The sequence below is a fragment of the Sus scrofa genome, chromosome 1, assembly GCF_000003025.6.
Source record: "Sus scrofa isolate TJ Tabasco breed Duroc chromosome 1, Sscrofa11.1, whole genome shotgun sequence".
NCBI classification, from domain to species: domain Eukaryota; kingdom Metazoa; phylum Chordata; class Mammalia; order Artiodactyla; family Suidae; genus Sus; species Sus scrofa.
Genome location: NC_010443.5, coordinates 121,892,620 through 121,914,998, shown reverse-complemented (window position 1 = coordinate 121,914,998; position 22,379 = coordinate 121,892,620). Strand labels below are relative to the sequence as shown.

The 22,379-nt window shown below is 37.0% G+C and overlaps 1 protein-coding gene across 20 annotated transcripts in view; it reads right to left on the bottom strand.

Moving 5' to 3' along the window:
• Positions 366-22,379, bottom strand: part of ATP8B4 (ATPase phospholipid transporting 8B4 (putative)) — a 285,562-nt gene continuing 263,548 nt past the window's right edge. For 18 of the 20 annotated variants that reach the window (XM_021095810.1, XM_021095809.1, XM_021095798.1 and 15 more), the window contains 5 exons: positions 18,027-18,272; positions 14,931-15,014; positions 7,227-7,365; positions 4,282-4,412; positions 366-2,652 (listed from right to left, as the gene is read on the bottom strand). In XM_021095810.1, coding sequence (XP_020951469.1) covers positions 2,371-2,652; positions 4,282-4,412; positions 7,227-7,365; positions 14,931-15,014; positions 18,027-18,272 — 882 coding nt within the window. In that variant the 3' untranslated portion in view covers positions 366-2,370. The remainder of the gene's footprint in view (positions 2,653-4,281; positions 4,413-7,226; positions 7,366-14,930; positions 15,015-18,026; positions 18,273-22,379) is intronic. The other 2 variants (XM_021095823.1, XM_021095867.1) reach the window with 2 other exon arrangements.

Genomic DNA, 22,379 nt, shown 5'->3' with positions numbered 1-22,379 from the left:
AGAGCACAAAACTTGGACACAGACTTTGAAAACACAAGGTTACCAACTTCAGTCCTGAATATAGAATTGTTTTTCTTTCCAAATAATCTAATAATGCTTATGTAAGACAAAAATTTCATTATTCCCCAGTGCATCACCATAACTCCCCAGGCTTTTTATCTTCGTTCAGAATGATCCCTGGCATTTGAATGATCTTGCAATGGGTGTGTGTAAGTTATTTTGGATCTCATGGGACCAAAGTAAACTTATAATCTGTATCTCTCACAACTATCCACATTATCTCTTTATAAAAAGTCTTATTTAATTTGAAATGAATTTGCAAACGTGGACCATTCCTAATCTTTCCCATCCCTTAAACATACATCAAATTGGTTTATTTTATTCTTGACACTGATCTTAAGAATGATGTACATTTTGCCTAGGCATGTAAAGGAGAGGGAAAAAATCAGTTCATCAATGAAATAAGTCTTCCCAATGAGTTTCCAATAAAGAGACAAAATATCAAACACCCTCGTACTGCCAAAATATTTACTGAAAGTTTTCAAATCTATCAAAAATGTTACTAAAAATCAAACAAGCACAGTGAAACTAATGACAAATTAGACATTGAAAACTAACATCTAGATAAGTCTACACAGGTATATAAAAGAAAAGCAGACATCTATGAGCATAAAATATGATTAAAGCACTGTATTAGGCTTCTTTACATGTATCCCATTTAGGAAAAGTTACCTCCAACTTGGAAATTAAGTCTCCCAAAATTTGTTGATCCATTAATATACCAGCTCATTATCCACCAAGCCTATCCAAGAGCCATCTGACTCTCTTGGGGAATATTAATTATTTGATTACTAATTCAACAGAGACCAGATCGAGGTCTCTGTAGAGTTGGAGGCTGATTTGTAGAAAATTGATAAGGCATGATAATGATTTATTTTTGCTCTCTGATAGAGAAATTTACCTCCAAGGTTATTTCCCTTCAGGACATTAACCAGTTTTATATCTTACTTTGCAGTCTCATTTCATTGAACCCTTTCCCACTGATTATGCAAATTCCAGCTCTTCATGTTTGCTGTTTTCAAATTGCTCTGTTATTCTGATAAGGAATTAAATGGAACCTAACTCATCATCTATTCACATGAGATTTATATTTTTAATGATTTAAGAGTTGGTACTTCAACAATCTTCAAACAACCACATGAGGTAGGTAGCATATCCTCCTTTTACAGAGGAAGAAACTGAATCTCAGAGGAAGAACATTACCTGCTCAAAGTTACAGAGGTAAAAAGTGATAGATCCAGAAATGGAACACAAATATGCTTGAATTCTTTCACAGATACTACACTGGAGACTCACATGGGGACTGAAATTTGGACTGGAACATCTCCAAAAAACAACCGCATATGTTTGAATTATAAATATGACAGCTGAGTATCAAAAGCAACTAACTCTGAATGACCTAAACCTACATATTTAAATAGTAATTAAGTAATTTGTTTGGTTTCAAATCTGTACTTTCTAAAGGTGGAAATGTTTAAAGTATAATATATGGAATATTATCATCAAAGTATGAAATTCCAGTGGTTTTCTGATTCCATTAATAGGTCTGGATGATGCAGAGCAAATAACTCCTGAGGTTTGTTACACAAGTCATTAAAAAGTATTTAGAATACTTTCTAGAGAGTCTCTTTGACATTTCATGAACATGACCCTGAGAATTTTTTGAATAGATATGGCCAAACAATAATCCTATCCCACTGTAAAGAATGCTCCATGTACTTTGTCTCTAGACCAAAAACAGTGAAGAACACCAACACGTTTTTCTACTTTTCAGGCATGAAGGTGATACATTGTCCTGGCAGAAGACAAAGGTAGAGATAAAGATTAGAGACTGACAAGCTGCTGTAAGTCTGAAAGCACCTTAGTACACATTTGACATCTTAAAAATGTATCTTTGGAATAGCTGATCTTACATACATGTTAGTCTGTCACAAGGATGCTTTTCAGCTAAATAGCTTATGAAGGCACCCTCTTACCCACCAAAATACCCATTCTCTATAGATACAGATTTACAAGTATTTCTCCAGAAATAGGATCCTAAAATTCAAATCAGTTGGTATGTAGGTTAATAAAAACTGCTGATGTTTTGAGCGTCTTGTCCACCAATTCACGAATTAGACAGTGATCCCTGGCCTGGTTTTCAATAGAGTACAACCTTTTGGATGGGCACGTGGCCACTATCTGCCACAGATTTAGGTTAAGTGAGGCCATCTGCCCCACCCTTAGACCCTGATCCCAAACTCTGGGGCCAGCTTATTTCAGCTCCAGGTGAAGTGAAAAGATAACAGTGTGGTTCAAATTCATCTTGACTCACAGTTTCACTGTTTTATCCTGGCTAAAGCTGCTCACTGTGTCTGTGGCTTTCTTACATAAATTTTCAATCCAACTAGTGCTATTAGATGGTGTCTTTTCCAACCCTGATGTTGGAGGTAGATTTTTAGCACGCATATTTTTTCCAGATGTGATAAGCTCTCCATAGCCTTCTTGGTGAGCAAAAGCATATCCAGATCTTCTTGAGCTTGATCTCCGAGTCTGAGGCTTTCGGCTATACAGGGGCCTCGCCTTCTTTTGAGCCTTCTGCCACTGGCGGATCTGGAGACAAAGGACACTCAGAGTAAGATGAAGCATCCAAATGACATACTCCATGCAGAGGGCCACTTTGTGAAGTGAAAATTTTTTGGTAAAAAACACAAAACAAAGTACTCAACTTCACTGCACATGCTAGTTTCTCACCTAAGAAAAAAAAACAAAAAACAAATTTTCTACCCAAAAGATTACACTGGACACTGGTTTTTATTTCTACCAAGACTATTAAGCAAGCAGGAAGTGTTAAGACATATTTCATTATTGTCTCCATCTCATATACCCATCTTAAATTAACAGGAACATACTCTTGTACAGATTTTCTAGCCTGCACCACGCAAACACAGTCAGTATAACAACTTACAGTCCCACTTCCCCAAATAAACTTTTCCCCTCTTTTAGGACTTCTCAGAATGCAATCATCATTAGTAAGTGGACTAGGAGAAAATTCAGAAAATGCAAATCAGAAATTTCTAACCATTTGGTAGGTCAAAGTACCATAAGACTTTCAGGGTTTTGATTTCTCTGATGTTTCTTGTGGTCTTTTGAAGAGCTCAAACCTCATTTGGGAGGGTCTCCTGAATTTCTTTCATTTCCCTGTAACACTGAGGAGAAAACCATGCAAGGTTTGGTTCAGGGCACCTTGTTCTCTAAGTCAGCTGACTGCTTGGATGCTGACTTTGTTACAGGAGAAAGCCATGAAGCAGGAAATCACAATCTGACTAAACATAGGAAGAAATGCACACCATTTTCCTTCTTTCAGCTCATCCATCATCTTCTGGGTTTACGTCAGAATGAGCTCACAGAGCCAAAGGGGAAGGACAAGCATAATAAGGGGTCCATGAATCATTTCAGAAGGAATCTTTTTGTACTTTGGCCCCAGAATGTGAAGGATTTCACAGTGAGGGAATTTCCACCTTAGTTCATCCGCCTGGTCAATCACCCCATCGATAGTTCCCCCTTCTCAGGACATGGCTACAAATGTGAGTTTCCTGTTTTTCCCTTTCTCTTTTTTATCTGGTCCTGTCCTAACCTAACATTATTTTGCTTGTGTTCCTCTTCCTATAAAACAGTGAAATATGTACTCTTAATCCCTTGGCTTAGACATCCCTATAATACTGTTCTGTTTTTAATTTTAACTTGGTGTTTTCTAATCCAGCTATCATGTTGCTGTTCCCTTTTGTAATCCATTCAGAAATTAATATCTCCCCCATGTTTAACAATCAGCTACTATATTTCTATAAAAATTTAGAGCCCCTTCACCTCATACCTTGTCTCATTTTTACCGTAACCTTTACCTTTCCCAGGTCACCTTTCCCTCCAGCTTGCCTTTACTTTGGATCAGTTGTCCAAAAGGCTGCCAGTGAGCTTGTCTTCCAGAAGACAACTTTTAAAAATGCCCAATTCAACTTGTAATTTATGACTCCCCACCCACATTTAATGTAGACAGTTGTCTTCATTGGAACTCAAAGGGCTAGTACATTCAGATGTGGTCAGTTCCATCTACTGTGATATGACCTGTAGGTATTTGCTGATGGGATGTTCACTAACTCTTCCCTTGACTTCCAATCTGGCAGAAGACATGATTCCAATAACAGAGAACCAGCCCCTCAAATACCCATCTGCTCCACAACATACCTGATCACTTAGGGTTGGGAATAAATCCACCCTCAAAAATCTGAATGTCACTATAGGCATAACTGAAGCCACTGTCGTTAAGAGAACAACAAGCCAGATGCACTTCTGGTTCAAGGAATGCCATGCAATTCCTATTATTAAAGAAAAATATATGTTATGGTTATAAATAGAACTGAATTATGAAATTAATCGGTTCTTTGTCTATTCCCACAGATCTTTTCTGGAGGGGTGAGGTTTGGCGTACCTAGAGAGAACCACTGAGTATTTTTCCCAATACCTAGAATGCTCAGTGGTGATGAGAAGAAGGCAAGAGTGGTAGGATCGGCCTTGGAAATTCAGACAAAGCCAGGCATTCTCAGATCCAGCTCAGTCCAGCTTCACTCCTAAGGCAGAACTGTTTTATCTGGCCTCAAGATCCCTCAACTACAAAGCAGCCATTATTTTTAAAATGAATAAAACTATCATATCAAAGCAACAGAAATATTATACCAAAACTACACAGTCTATGTCCTGGATGCAAGTACAATCTCAAGTAATGGTCTTATCAACTGCCTATGTCATAAAAGGTGATCTGTATCCACTTTTAAATTGAGGCAACAGCCCCAAAGAAGCTGCCTCAAAGCAACTTACTGATCTCTCTGATGTTCACTTGGTTACAAAATACTCCAGGTTCCAAGGAGATCATGGATGCTCCTAGGTTTGTGAAAAGAACATCATTCCCTACACTGGAAAATCACTGATGCAGCTATTCAGTATTTTAATTCATAGAGTAGTGAAATGCATTTCCAAGCCTGGAGCTAATTTTCTTATTTTGTACTCACACCTCATATACTGGGGCGTTTGTTTAAACAAAGCAATAAGGGTCAGTAAGGCAGAGAGACGAATTATATGGAAGATGTCTACCCTCTTATATTGCCAAAATAAACTTGTTCCTTTTGGTTTTCTAGGCACATGATACCTCCAGTGACCCAGGTTTCCCATCCCAATGCTACAGTGTTAACAGAATTTGAATGGGCTGTCATTATGAGGGCTTGGCTACTTATTGGAATGTCTGCATTCTCTGTCTTAGGAGCATAGAATCTGCCTACCAAAGAGCATTTTTCCAGTTGCTTGAGCAGAGACAAATTTGACTCAATAAATTAAATGTCTCTTGGAGCTCCTTGAAGCTCAGTATCCCCCAGGCATGGCTGGAAAAACAAGCTTCACTTTAAAACCACACTCCTGCTTGCTGCTGGCTACCAAAAGGAAAAAATTATTTTTTTCTTAAACCTCAATGTTGATCTAACTTTTGAAAAGTCTCATTGGACCTCAGTAATTAATTCCTGGGATGGTATGTGCTTAGCTGGAAAGAGTGGTCCCCACATAAACTACTTTCTCCAGTTAAGGCATTCCAGTCTCATTATGCATGCCCAAATGGTCTCTTGGGACTGGAAGTCTTCTGGTCAAAGCACTGAACTTTGAGATTTATCAACCCCCAAAAAAGAGAGAAAGAAAAACTTAAAAATAGTTTTAATGTCTCTTTCTTTCCTAATATGCTAATTCTTATTCATAACCATCATGCTTCTGCATGGTTGGAATCCTTTGGTAAACAAAGGATTAACGTTACATATTAAGTAAGAGTGGTGAAATTTAAAGATTTCCATGGACACACAGAGCAAGACAAAAACTGAATACAACACTCTGAAATGTAGACATGTGTTTAAATGGAATTATAATGTCAGGTGCTTTTGGAAATGTATACCCCTATAGTTGCCCTCACGTTGCTTTTTACATGAAGCAGTGTTTTCAGCATTGTTTTTCTAGACTGCATATTCCAAACAGTGGATGCAAATCACAGTCTTGCCTGATTGAGCACAAGAAGGTTGTCACTTTGTATATCTCTTTTCCACAGTTTTGGAGATGAAGTCAGAAACATATCTGTTACCAACTTAGCTCATACATACTACAGATTTCAAAAACTCTTAAAAGTCTATTAATGGACCCACTGTGTAAAGCTCAGTGGCCCTTGCTTGGAATCATTTTGAAATGAAGAATATAATGGTAGTGTACTCGGTAGACAGACTAGAGGTATACTCTCTGCAGAATCTCAGGGGTTTAAGGGATTTTAGAAGGTCTTTTACTACTCATCTGCTGTTCTAATCACTTGCAATGTCACCAACCAATCATTGAGCCACACTTTCTTTAATCACCATTATCATCATCACAGGTAATGTTTATTGAAAAGGTACTACGTACCAAACTACATGCTAAGCATTTTATATATGTTATTTAACTCTACAAATTTTCTATAAAAGAGGAACCATTAATATCTCTAGTACAGAACTGAAGACATTAAGGCATGAAAAACAAAGGAAAGTTCCCTAAGGTCACACAGATTGTAAGTGGCAGAGATGACACTTAAAACCCTGCCTGTCTAACTACAGAGCTTACCCTTTGTGTACTTCTAGACCAATGTCTAACAATTTTTAAAATTAAAATTAATAAATTTTATAGTATTTCTTTATTTTATAAATGCAAATAAGTTCCACAGGGGAACTTTGGCAGAGATTTGATAATGTGGCATGAAAGAAAGCCTAGTTTTTCTTTCTTTTCCCTCTATCATACTTGAACTTCACACGTTTTCCAGGAAGCCCTGATCTACAGGTGCTGGGCCTCTTGTTTGCGAAGGGACAGTTCACTGTATCTGGATGATTAGGGACCAATAAGCAGCTATTTTGATGATTCTTCTGCGTCATCTGTCCCTACTGTCCCTTCTAGTAGGGAGAGTAGAACCTAATCTTTTGGAGTTCATTTCATATCTGTAAGCCTTCACATGTCTGGCTCAATTAATTCCTAGAGACAGAACTACTGGGCATCCCACATCCCACTCCCCAGAAAAATAAATTACAAAGATAAGTAAATGACAGCTTGACACTAGGCCACAGCAGATAGTAGGGCTCACTTACCAACAAATGGAAACTGATTTGGGAAGATGCCAAAGATGCCATTACTGTGCATTGCAAATAAAATGGAGAAGTAAGTGGCAATGCTGCCCCAGATGAAAACATGATTAATGACAGTCCAGTAACTGGTATCCAAGGCTATCTGTAAATAAAGTCAAGTGCAAAGGGGAGGTCATTGAGGATTTAAAAAGCATCATTCCACTGAGTAATGTTTCCTCTGAACTGTTCTGTGGCAAGATGGTTGCACCTGTCAAGTTACCAGCCAACCATGAGCACCCCCACGTTTCTGCACAGCACAGGGGACTTATTTGACATTTCTAGCAGACAACTGACTTTAGGACCTATATCTGCAAGCTGTTATGTCTGTCAAGGCTAAGTCAAAATCAGGAAATAAAATGTTAAACTTTTTTAAGTGAGAAATAAGAAAACAGAATGGTTTCTTATTTCAAAGCTACTTTCAAAAGTGCTCTCAAATTTTTTCTTTTGGAAAAATATTTTTCAGAGTTAACAAGTACAGTATTTTAAAATCTGCACATATGAGTTCCCTGGTGGTTCAGTGGGTTAAGGAACTGGCATTGTCACTGTTGTGGCTCAGGTGGCTGCTGTGGTGTAGGCTTGATTCCTGGCCCAGGAACTTCCACAGGCTGTGGGCACAGCCAAAAAATATTTTTAAATGAAAAAAAAATCTATATGTAGATTTTCATATGACCATTTTGACACAAGTAAAATCTGTTTTTACATCAATATTCTAATTCATTTTATCATTTCTTTTATTCAAATAATAATGAAGAAAAATCCTTAATCCACTTTTCACATAAAATTCAGAAGCTGGTGATTTGGGAGCATGTTCACAAGCCCTTCTCCCTTCCAATAACTAGTTATGGCAAAACAGCTGAAAAAGAGTGATCTGCTATGGGGAATCAAGGAAGCCACCAGTGAATATGGACACTTGAGTTCTCAGAGAAAAAAAAAAAAAAGTAGGTTCTAGCATCCTTATTTGCATCTCAGAGGTCTCAAATGGTCCAAGTGAGGGTATGCATTTCTGGCAGAGTCTGGTGAAAGACCATGGATATCCTGCCTAAGGGGGCTCTGCCTACATAGTAAATAGACCCCTCTCTGCACACAGAGACACACTTCCCCTACCAACCTGAAGTTTACCATCCTTTAAAATGATGCCCTATTAAAACAATGCTCACAGCCTTGATGAAACTGCAGGGGTGGTAAAGGGACAGCCTTTTCTTTCCTCAAGATTCCTGAGAATGAAGAGAGAGCCCTACCTTCCATGCTTCAGTAAAGAGATGCTGATTTTCCAGTTCATTTCTTAAGACATTAGACGAAAATCTCCAATTCTATCTTTCACTGCCTGTCAGTTCATCACCATTAAGAGACACCAATAACCTAACCTGTGAACCTGTATGAGTATGATTTGGCAACCAATTTAAGAGGTCTCAATTGAAAAAAAAACAAAACAAAAACAAGAACAAATAGCTTCTATGATACAGAACTAATGGAAAAGACAGACAAGCACTGTAAGTAACAACAACAAAAAAAGTAATGAGAATTCTTAAGGAGATGCAATTAGATCACAGAAAATAAATTCTGGAAGAAAAAAAGCATTGTTTCTGAATTTAAAAATTCAATAGAAAAACTAAGATAGTCACCAATGAGAACTAAGTTCATATTCTAAAAAAAATGGAAATAATATCTCCTAATAAAGAGAAAAAACTTGAAGAAATGGAAACCATATGAAACATGGACAGAAAACCTATAGATATCAGATCCATGGGCCCAATATACCAATAATAGAATTGTAAGAAGAGAAAAAGCAAGAGAAGTAGCAATCAAAGAAATAATAGAAGAAAACTGCTGTGATAACAAACAGCAAAAGTTTTCAGATTAAGAGGGTACTCATAATCCTACACAAATTAATGAACAAAATTAGTTATGGTGATGCTTATGAAGTTCAAGGATAAAGAACATAAGCTTTTAGAGAAGATATTATTTTAAGCAAATAGAATTAACCTAATATCAAACTGCTACCCTGAAATTGGAATGTAGTGGGAAATCATTTAAATTCCTAAAGAAAATGCTCTGACTCAAGAATCTTATGCCCATCCAATATATCATTTAAATGTAAAGAAAGAAAGATTTGAACTCAAAAGTATAATATATATGTACCCTTTCTGAAGAAATTACTCAAGGAAATTGTTGCAACCAAATAAAAATTAGAACAAAGACCACAAGACAGTGGAAGACAAAGAACATAAAAATGGTGGTGAACAATGATTCTTAAAAATTTATAGTTGGCTATAAATGAGCAATAATGTATGAGCAAAAACTACTTTTAATTTTAAAAGCAGTTTTTTAGGAGTCAAAACATATGTTAAAGGAGCATTTAATAACATCCTTGAACTAAAATCATTAACATTCAAGAGTTGGGGAGGGCAGTGAGGGCAAGGAGGGAGAAGTAAAGTAAAAAACAGTCCCCAAATTGTTTAATTTGGAGGTAGATGAGGGAAGGTGCAGAACAGGATAGAGAAACATTTGATCTAGAATACAGTTATTTAATTTGGGTATATGAATATGGAAATAGGAATTTAAATGATTTTAAAAATAGGAAGAAATCATTAGTCAGATTGGAATACAATAGTAAAATCAGTAAATTATTCATGACAAATAACATACTTAAAAATCCACAATGTGAGTATGAAAAGGGAACGAAATGGAAATAAAAAAGTAGAATTAAGTTATTAAAATAAAATGAGTAGCTTACCTTCCTTATTGAATGAAAAAAACTAATAAAACAAGATCAGAAAGAGATGAAAATGAAGGGATAGGCCCAGATTACATATCAGGCAAAGGTAAATTTTTAAAAACCAAGAAAAGTAAAACTAATATCAAATAACAATCCAGAACCATTACATAGCAAAATAATAACAATAATAATATAGCCTTGAATTATATAAGATAAAATCTCCTTGAAATACAAGAAAAACTTGATAAGAATCTTCATCACAATGGAAAATTGTAACACACTTCTCTCAGTATTTGAAAACATGATGGCAGACGTGGTGTTTCTTTGGAAGTCTGTGGCTAACCTTCTGACATCCAGTGTGATCAGAGCCAAGCTGTAAGAAGTGATAATAGCAGTAGTTTTCATCATACAACTGCAGCCCTGTGCTTGGGAGTTATACCTTGCTGTGGTTCTCCCTGGTTCATTTGTCATCATGCAGATTCTAAAGCTACCTAACAGCTTTTAATAACCTCTTTTTACATTAAGCAGTGTCTGTTGTCTACAACTATCTTTTCTAGAAAGTGAAACAACTATATTAATTCAATTTTAAATGCACATACTTTCTGACCCAGCAATGAAAACAGCAAAATACTGTTTTTCATCCATCAGATTGGTAAATGTTAGAGGAATTTTGACCACCACCACCCCAATTTTATTTCTAGGAGTTTATCTGACAGTAGATAAAATATGTATTAGTATATGAGCTGTAGCATTTCTTCAGTAACAAACACAAAAAAGATATATCCTGAAAGTTCTATTATAAAATTCTTTTGCATCCCTTTAAAAAGATTCATATAGATCTTAAAAATAAATAGTAGGCCTAACAAAATAGTCCTTCAAAATCCAACATCACATATAAAAGCCCTTCAAGACTATAGTAGTTGTATTCCATAAACTCACAGAATAATATAAGCAAAATGAAGAAGCTCAAGAACCATTCCCAGTTAAAAGAATAGAAGAATTCATCTGAAGGAACAAACAGAAAATCAACAACTTAACCTACACCTAAAAGAACTGGAAATAGAAGAACAAACAAAAACCTAACATCAGCAGAAGGAGGGAAATCATAAAAATCAGAGAGGAAATCAATAAAACAGAGATTCAAAAAATCATTAAATAGAAGAATCATTAAAAACCAAGAAATGGTTGACAGGGTAAACAAAATTGACAAATTCTGGCCAGACTCACCAAAAAGAGAGAAAGAACTCAAATTAAAAAAAAGAAAAGAAAAAGTAGAAAACTCAATGGATACTGCAGAAATAAAAATAAATAAATAAAAGGATACTATGAACAACTATATACCAACAAATTTGACAACCTAGAAATGGACAACATTCTAGAGACATATAGCCCGCCAAAATTGAATCAAGAAGAAATAGATCAATTGAACAGACCAATCACTAGAAATGAAATTAATATGTAATAAAAACATTCCCTACAAACAAAAGTCCAGGACAGATGGCTTCACAGGCAAATTCTACCAAATATACAAAGAAGAACTTATACGCATCCTTCTTAAATTTTCCAAAAGATTGAAAAAGGAACACTTCCAATTTCCATTCTACAAATCCACCATCACATTAATACCAAAACCAGACAAAGATACTACCAAAAAAGAAAATTATAGGCCAATATGTTTGATGAATATAGATGCAAAAATTCTTAACAAAATTTTAGCCAACCAACTCCAACAACATATGAAAAAGATCATACACCACAACCAAGTGGCATTCATCTGGGGTTCACAAGAATGGTTCAACATATGCAAATCAATCAACATCATACACCACATTAACAAAAGAAAAGTCACAAACCACATGATCATCTCAATAGATGCAGAAAAAGCATTTGACAAAATCCAATATCCATTCATAATAAACATTCTTACCAAAGTGGGTAGAGAGGGAACATACCTTAACATAATCAAAGCCATTTATGACAAACCCACAGCCTATATAATACTCAACAGTGGAGTTCCCGTCGTGGCGCAGTGGTTAACGAATCCGACTAGGAACCATGACGTTGCGGGTTCGGTCCCTGCCCTTGCTCAGTGGGTTAACGATCCGGCGTTGCCGTGAGCTGTGGTGTAGGTTGCAGACACGGCTCGGATCCTGCGTTGCTGTGGCTCTGGCGTAGGCCGGTGGCTACAGCTCCGATTCAACCCCTAGCCTGGGAACCTCCATATGCCATGGGAGCGGCCCAAGAAATAGCAACAACAACAACAACAAAAGACAAAAGACAAAAAAAAAAAAAAAACTCAACAGAGAGAACGTGAAAGCCTTCCCACTAAAATCTGGAATAAGACAAGGATGTCCAGCCTCACCTCTTTTATTCAACATAGTATTGGAAGTCCTAGCCACAGCAATCAGACAAACAAAAGAAATTAAATTATCCAAATTAGAAGAGAAGAGGTAAAATAGTCATCTGTATGCAGATGACATGATACTATATATAGAAAACCCTAAGGACTGCACACAAAAACTACTCGAACTGATAAATGAATTCAGCAAAGTAGCAGGATACAAGATTACATTCAGAAATTGGTGGCATATCTGTATAATAACAATGAAATATTAGCAAAGGAATATAAAAATGCAGTAACTTTTTAAACTGCACCCAAAAAATTAAATACCTATGAATAAACCTGAATAAGGAGGTGAAAAACATATGCTGAGAACTATAAAAAATTAATCAAGGAAATTAAAAAGAATTCAAAGAAGTGGAAAGATATTCCATTCTCTTGGATTGGAAGATTTATATTGTTAAAAGGCCATACTACCCAAAGCAATTTACAGATTCAGTTCAGTGCCTATCAAATTACACATTTTTCGCAGAACTACAATGAACAATCCAAAAAGGCATTTGGAACCATAAAAGACCCAGAATTACCAAAGCAATCCAGAGGGAAAAAAAACAAGCAGGAGGTATACATCTCCCAGACTTTAGACAATATTACAAAGCTACAGCAATCAAGACAGTGTGAGAATGGTACCAAACAGACATACAGACCAATGGAACAGAATAGAGAACCCAGAAATAAATCCAGACACCTATAGGAAATTAATCTTCGACAAAGGAGGCAAAAATGTAAAGTGGGAAAAAGTTTTTTCAGCAAGTGATGCTGGGAAAACTGGACAGCTTAATGTAAATCAATGAAAGTAGAACACACCTTCACGTCATGCACAAAAATAAACTCAAAATGACTTAAAGACTTAAACATAAGACAAGACACCATAAAACTCCTAGTAGTGAACATAGGCAAAACATTCTCTGATATCAACTGTACAAATATTTTCGTAGGTCAACCAAGAAATTGACAGAACATTGTAAATCAATTATAATTAAAAAATTAAAATCTAAAAAAAATTTAAAATAAAAGCAATACATTTACATTTGATTTATTCAATCTGATATTTATTGCATCTGAAGTCTGAGGTTTAGTGAGATTATTTATTGCATGTAAATAGCTATGACTTCTAAGAGACTGTTTACAGGATAGAAAAAGGGATGACTTAAGGCAATTCAAACTATAAAAATTAAGTCCTTGATCAATACTTTCCCCTTAAAATACACATAGAAAAAAAATAGAACAGAAAATAGAGGTCACATTGCTTGTATCCATACAGGTGCAGATTCTAATGGATTGGAAAGCTTTTGTGAACTGTAATTCAACATCTAATGGTATTGTACACCATTTGCATTTAAAAGGATATAGAAATAAACTCAAAATGCCTGATGAAGGTCAATAGATCATCAAAAATCATCACTATTAGGGGATTAAAATGATGGAATAGTAGGACTGGAGCTCAACTTCTCTCCTAAAAACAACAAAATTTGGAGTTCCCGTCGTGGCGCAGTGGTTAACGAATCCGACTAGGAACCATAAGGTTGCAGGTTCAGTCCCTGCCCTTGCTCAGTGGGTTAACGATCCGGCGTTGCCGTGAGCTGTGGTGTAGGTTGCAGACACGGCTCGGATCACGTGTTGCTGTGGCTCTGGCATAGGCCTGTGGCTACAGCTCCGATTCGACCCCTAGACTGGGAACCTCCATATGCCGTGGGAGTGGCCCAATGAAATAGCAAAAAGACAAAAAAAAAAAAAAACAAAAAAAAAAACCCAAAAACAAATTTACAGCCAAATACTGAGCAATCTTCAGCAAAATGGGCCGGAAACTTTCAAAAAGATATCCTACTACAGAAGACAATGGCAAGGCCACAACAAGAGGTAGGAGGGGTGATTACATGATATAGGCAACCCTATACCTCCCAGGTGGGAAGCCCCACAGACTGGAAAGTAAATGTATCACAGAGACTTGCCTACAGAAGTGAGACTTCTGAGCCCCACATAAAACCCCCAAATGTGAGGATCTGGCACTGGGAGAAAGAGCCCCAGAGCATCTGGCATTGAAAGTCAGTGGGGCTTGTGCACAGAAGCTCCATGGAACTGGGGGAAATGGAGACCCCATTCTTAAAAGGTGCACATAGACTTTCACGTGCACCTGGTCCCAGGGCAAAGCAAGGTCTCCATAGGAATCTGGGTCAAACCTGACTGCAGCTCTTGGAGGACATCCTGGGAAAACAGGGGTGCATGTGGCTTGTGGTGGGGGAAGGACATTGGAAGCAAAGCTCTTGGGAATATTCAGCAGCAGTGCCTTTCTCTGGAGGTGGCCATTTTGGGAAAATCTGGCCCCATCCATCAGTCAGTGCTGAGAAGCCCCAGGGCAAACAACAACCCAGGTGGGATCACAGCCCCACCCCTCAGTAAACAGGCTGCCTAAGACACCCCAGGCACACAGCTGCCTCTAATCCCATCCAGAGACTAAGCCCCACCCACCAGAGGGATTAGAAGCAGCTCCACCTACCAGTGGGCAGGCATTAGTCCCTCCCATCAGGAAGCCTACAGCAAGACCCCTTACCAACTTCAGCCACAGGGGGGCAGACACCAGAAGTAAGAGAGGCAACAACTCTATTATCGGTAAAAATGTCACCACACCAAAAACCTATAAAAATGAAAAGACAGAGAACTATAACTCAGATGAGGGAGAAAGAAAAAAACCCAAAAAATCAGCTAAGTCATCAGGAGATTCTCAGCCTCCAGGAAAAACACTTTAGACTGTTGATGCTGAAGATGGTGCAAGACATTGGAAATAAACTGGAGGCAAAGATGGATAACTTACAGGAAACACTGAGCAAAGAGATACAAGGTATAAAACTTAAACAAGAAGAGTATTGTATTGCAAAATACAGTAACTGAAATAAAAAACTCATTAGAGGCAACCAACAGCAGAACACAGGAGGCAGAAGAACGAATAAACGAGGTGGAGGACAGATAAGTGGAAATCATGGATGTGGAACAGAAAAGAGAAAAAAAGATTGAAAACAAATGAAGAGAGTCTCAGAGAACTCTGGGACAATATTAAACACACCAACATCCATATTATAGGGGTGCCAGAAGGAGAAGACAGAGAGAAGAGGACAGAAAAAATATTCCAAGAGATAATAGCCAAAAACTTCGCTAACATGGGAAAGGAACCACTCACTCAAATCCAAGAAGTGCAATGAGTACCATATAAAATAAACCCAAGGAGGAATACCCTGAGACACATATTAATCAAACTGACCAAAATTAAAGACAGAGAAAACACCGAAAGCAGCAAGGGAAAAGAAACAAAAACATACAAGGGAACCCCAATAAGGGTATCAGCAGATTTTTCAACAGAAACTCTGCAGGCCAGAAGGGAGTGGCAAGATATACTTAACATGATGAAAGGAAAAAAACCTCCAACCAAGATTACTTTACCCAGGAAGGCTCTCATTCAGTTTGAAGGAGAAATCAAAAGCTTCACAGGTAAGCAAAAGCTAAAAGAATTCAGCACCACTAAACCAGATTTACAACAAATATTAGAGGAACTTCTCTAGGCATAAAAGAAAAGGGCCACAACCAGAAACAAAAATACCACAAATGACAAGGTTTACCAGTAAAGGTATATATACAGTAAAGATATCGTGAGGAGTGTACAAATGCAAGACACTGGAGACGTACTTGCAATTAAGAGACCAACAACTTAAAACAATCCTGTATATATATTGCACTCATATCAAATCTTCAGGGTAAATGCAAACCAAAAATCTACAACTGATACACACGCAAATAAGAAAAATCAACTCAAATACAAGAGTAAAGATAGTCATCAAACCACAAGAGGAGGGAACAAGAGAAGAAGGGAATTAAAAAGAGCAACAAAAATCATCACTACTAGATGGGAATGTAAATTAGTACAGCCACTATGGAAAACAGTATGGAGACTCCTCAAAAAACTAAAAATAGAGCAGTCCCACTTCTGGGCATATATCTGGACAAAACTATTATTTGAAAAGATACATGTACCCCAGTGTTCAAAGCAGCACTATTAACAATGGCCAACACATGGAAACAACCTAAATATCCAGTGGCAGACAAATGGATTAAAAAGATGTAGTACATATATATAATGGAATACTACTCAGTCATAAAAAAGAATGAAACAATGACTTTTGCAGCAACATGGATGGACCTAGAGATTGTCATAATAATTAAGTCAGAAAGAGAAAGATGAATACCATATGATATCACATATATATGGAATCTGAAATATGACACAAATGAACTGATATATGAAACAGAAACAGACTCATAGAGATCAGCCTTGCGGTTGCCAAGAAGGGATAAAGAGGAAGAATGGGAGTATGGTATTAGCAGATATAAGCCATTATTTATAGAATGGATTAACAACAAGGTCCGACTCTATAGTACAGGGAACTATATTCAATATCCTATAATAAACCATAATGGAAAAGAATATGAAAAAATATTCTTACATATATATATATATATATATATATATATATATATATATATGGATCACTTTCCTGGACACCAGAAACACAACATTGTAAATCAACTATACTTCAACAAAATAAATTCTAAAAAAATCATTCCTACCAAAAAAACTTTTTTAAGATTTGAGTTGCAAATGTACCACAGACATAACTTTGAACCTGTTAAATAATTCTATAGAAATGTATTTCCAAATAAATATTATATCTCACTTCAAAACCTGGAAGTTACTAAACTTACAGAAATCATGGGAAGGTTTCTCTTTTCATTAGAAAATTTTTCTTCCAAGAAGAAAACACAAGGAGGAAGTAATAGTATAATCATTTCCCTACTTGATGCACAGTCCCAAGAAGTGATTCATTGTGAGATTTCTTCTCACATGGAGGTTATAGACACAATGCTAATCCTCTACATTCAGAAATTTATGTTAAAACTTCCTGTTTTCTTTCTTTTTTTTTTTTTTTGTCTTTTTGCTATTTCTTTGGGCCGCTCCCGTGGCATATGGAGGTTCCCAGGCTAGGGGTCCAATCGGAGCTGTAGCCACTGGCCTACGCCAGAGCCACAGCAACGCGGGATCCGAGCCGCGTCTGCAACCTACACCACAGCTCACGGCAACGCCAGATCGTTAACCCACTGAGCAAGGGCAGGGACCGAACCCGCAACGTCATGGTTCCTAGTCGGATTCGTTAACCACTGCGCCATGGCAGGAATTCCACTTCCTGTTTTCAAAACAAAAAATTGATAAAGAAAGGAGTTCCCATTGTGGCTCAGTGGAAACAAATCTGTCCTACTATCCATAAGAATGCAGGTTCGATTCCTGGCCTTGCTCAGTGGGTTAAGAATCTGGTGTTGCCATGAGCTGTGGTGTAGGCCACAGACGTGGCTTGGATCTGGCATTGCTGTGGCTGTAGTGTAGGCCAGCAGCTACAGCTCCGATTTGACCTCCTAGCCTGGGAACCTCCATATACCTTAAAAAAGCAAAATCAAACAAACAAAAAAAACTTCCTGTTTTCATCTCAAAATGTATAGTTAAAAAGAAAACCCCAGTATTCCTTTAAGATTACTATCAATTATGAAACAGAATTTTAAAAGGTGTAATGCCATCATGTTAAGAGACTTTCAGCAGTAGGGTTACCTGCACACTGACCACAATGACCAAAGATGTGGCCATGGTAACTGCAAAGGACTGGTAGTCTGCAATGTACTGTCCATCTTCTCCAGCTGCATTATAAAAGGCCCCATATGGGATGAAGAAAAGGGCTAATGAGGTGTAGATTCCATGTGCCACACAGATGAAAAATTTACACTTGTTAAAAAGTAAATTCTGCTGTCCAGGTTTGTAGAGCTGGGGATAATCCATGCTGTTCTGGTCACTGACATCCTGTAAATAGAGAGTTACTTCAGTGAAGGCAGCTTGAAGAGAAGTTAGAGAAGCCTTGAATTTCCTATCTCCAGAAATAGCATGATGATATCTAAGGATGCCCCAATATACACTACTCATTATATTGTTTTCATTCCTACAGAAACCCAGAGGATGAGAAAATGATCCCTATTTTATATTGGAGGAACTTGAGTCTCCAAGAGAGATTCATTAGAGGCCACAGCTCTTATAGTAGAACCAGAGCTTGATTGCATCCAGATATTTTGCTTCAAGTTGAAGTTTCTTTCCTATACTCTCCTGCAGCTGTACTCATGCTCCTAGAATTCTAGTGCATCCTGTGCAGCCAGTGGACCTGGGTGGGGTGGGGGTGGGCGGTGAACTGCCAAAGCAGCAAGTGGTAATGACCAGGGGAGGTCAGCAGAGAGTTGAATAGGCCAACTTGAGTTCCCAACTTTGGGGGCAGGGTGAACAGAAGGCAAACAGGGAAAGAGAGAAATTGTATGTGGGATCCAGGTGGAAGGGAGCTGAGTGTTCTACCCAGGGAAGATTCCAATGGCAGTTACCAGGTGATCAGGACAAATAATTTGGACAGAATGAAAAGGCATCATGTTTGGCCCCAATGGAGTCCTAGGAGAAATTAGAGTAGTACTTCCCAAATTTAATGTGCATACTAATAACCTGGGGAACAGATTAAATTTCAGTAGCCTTGGGATGGGGCCTGACCCTCTGCACTTCCAACCAGTCCAAAGTAATGCTGAGGACCACACTGTGAGCACCACAGCCAAACACCAAAATCAAAAATTATGGCAAGGACTGACCACTGGTGACATCATAGAACCATGGCGAGGTGAAGCCGCTGAAGAGGGAGGGACACAAGCAAGAACTCTGGAAGCAGGCCAACTTCCACTTCCTGACTGGGGGTTGGCCCAGGCCTTGCAAATGAGGTCCTGTGAAGAACACTGACATAGTCTCCTCAGGAAGTCCTGTTTTGAGATGCTTCTTTCCCCAGTTTGGTTACTGATAAGTTATATGCACAGACTTTGAAGCCGGACAATCCTGAATTCAAACCCCAGCCCCACTGCTTAGCAGGAGTGCAGCCTCAGGCCTCTCAGTTAACCTGAGTCTTGGTTTCCTCAACTCCAGAAATGCAAACAACAATGTCTCCCCCAGGACCACTGTCATGATTAAAAGGGTATATATTCAGCAGAGTTCTTGCTGTAGTGGTTGCCATTAAAGACATGTGAATAGCCAATAGGCACATGAAAAGATGCTAATTATTAGAGAAATGCAAATTAAAACTACAGTGAGCTACCACCTCACACCAGTTGGAATGGCCATAATTAACTAGTCTACAAATAACGAATGCTGGAGAGCATGTCGGAAAAAAGGCAACCCTTCCTCACTATTGGTGGAAATGTCATTTGGTACAACAACTATGGAAAAAGGTAGGGATGTTCCATAGAAAACTAAATATAGAATTACCATATGAAATTGACACAACACTGTAAATCAACTATAATAAAAAAAGATGCTTCTATAAATAAAAAAATAATGATGATAGTAATAACAACAGTAATAGTCTTTCAACCTCAGAGTTCAGTGGTCTCTAGTGCTGTGTTAAGTTCTGTCACTCACTGGCCATGTGACTTTGGAAAGTGACCTGAACTTTTGAGTTTTGGTTTTCTCCTTATAAGATGAGCAGACCCACAGATGGTCATTGAGGCCTCCCAGCATAGCATCCCATGATCTGGTGGTGATCAGTTGAAGGTTGATAAAACAGGAAAGGGGAGAGGTAGACACTCAACTTTATGGAAATAAGGGCCTTATTATTTATACAGTTGACCCTTGAACAACCTGGGTTTGAAGTGAGTGGGTCTACTTATACATGGAATTTTTCAATAAATATATACTACATGTAGTTTGGTTGAAACCACAGATGCAGAACCATGAATATAGAAGGCCAACTATACAGTTATAGGAGGTTTTTTGACTACATGGGGGTGGGGAAGGACCTCTAGCCCTTGCGTTGTTTTTAGGGTCAACTGTATTTTTTTTTCTCTATATCTCTTATCCATTGATGGATCATTAGGTTGTTTTCATATCTTATTTGTTATAACTAATGTTGAAATGAACATAGGAGTGTACATATCTTTTCAAATTAATGTTTTTGCTTTCTTCAAATAAATACCCAAAAGTAGAATTGCTGGATCACTTGGTAGTTCTATTTTTAACTTCTGAGAAACTTCTGTTCATATTAATCATGATTAAATCTTGGTAGGTTATATGTTTTAAAGCATTGATCCATTTCTTGAAGTTGTCCAATTTGTTGCTGTATAACTGTCCATATTAGTCTCTTATGATCCGTTGTGTGGTATCAGTTGTAATAGCTCTTTTATTTCTGATTTTATTTATTTGAGCCCTCACTCTTCATTTCTTGCTGGGTCTGGCTAAAGGTTTATCAATTTTGTTTGTCATTTCAAGGAACCAGATCTTAGTTTCATTGATATTCTCTATTGTCTTAGTCTCTATTTCATTTATTTCTGCTCTAATCTTTGTTATTTCCTCTCTTTTACTAATGTGGGGCTTTGTTTGTTTTTCTTTAGTTCCCTAAGGTGTAAAAGTGACTTATTTAAGACTTGTTTCTTGAGGTAGGCATTTATTGCTCTGAACTTCCTTCTTAGAACTACTTTTACTGCATCCCACAAATTTTTGTATGTTATATTTCCATTTTAATTTCTCTCAAGATGTTTTTAATTTCTCTTTTGATTTCTTCTTTGACCCATTGGTTGTTCAGTAGCATGTTGTTTAATCTCCAGATATTTCTGAATTTTCGAGTTTTCTTCATGTAATTAATTTCTTTTTTTAAAGCATTCTGGTTAAAAAAGATACCTGTTATAATTTCAATCTTCTTAAATTTATTAAGACCTTTTTGTGGCTTTACATATGTTCTGTCCTTTAAAATGTTCCATATGCACTTGAGAAGAATTTGCATTCTTTTGCTTTTGGAGGAAATATTTTATATATATATATATATATATATATATAAATGCACACAAACATATACACACACACACACACACATATACACATTAGGTCCATCTGATGAAACATGTCATTTACAGCCAATGTTTCTTTATTTAACGTTCTGTCAAATGATCTATTCATTGACATAAGTGAGGTGTTAAAGTCCCTCACTATTAATTTGTTGCTCTTTCTTTCTCCCTTTAGGTTTGTTAATATCTGTCTTGTATATTTAGTGCTCCTATGTTAGATGCGTAAATACTTACAATGTTATATTCTATTGTTGGATTGATTCCTTTATCATTATGCCATGTCCATCTTTATGTCTTATTAGCCTTTGTTTTAAAGTCCATTTTGTCTGATATACATAAGCTACTCCAGCTTTCTTTTGGTTTCCACTTCCATGGAATATCTTTTTCCATCCCCTCATTTTCAACCTCTGTCTTTGCATCTAAAATGAATATCTTGTGGGCAGCATATAAATGTGTCTTGCTGGTTTTTTAAAAATCTATTCAATCACTCCATGTGTTTTGATTAGAGAATTTTTTATTTACATTTAAAGTAATTATTGATAGGTATGTACTTATTGCCATTTTCCTAACTGTTTTCTGGCTGTTTTTGTAATTTCTTTTTGTTTCTTTCTCCTTCTCTTTCTCTCTTCCTTTGTGGTTTGATGACTTTCTTTATTGATATGCTTGTAACTCTTCATCTTCTGGGTATTTACTACAGGTTTTTGCTTTGTGATTATATGAGGCTGACATATAATAACATATATACAACAGTCTATTTAAGTTGATAACTGCTTAAATGCTCAACATTTTTACTCTCCCTCCACATTTTATGTTTTTGATATTACATTTTACATCTTTTTATCTTGTGTACTTCTTAACAAATTATGACAGTCATGGTTATCTTTATTACTTTTGTCTTTTTATATTCATACTAGCTTTATAAGTGATTAATCTACTGCCTTTACTATAGCAGTTGACCCTTGAACAACACAGATGTTAGAGGTGCCAATGGCCACAGAGTCAAAAATCTGCATGTAACTTTATAATTGGCCCTCCATATTCATGTTTCTATATC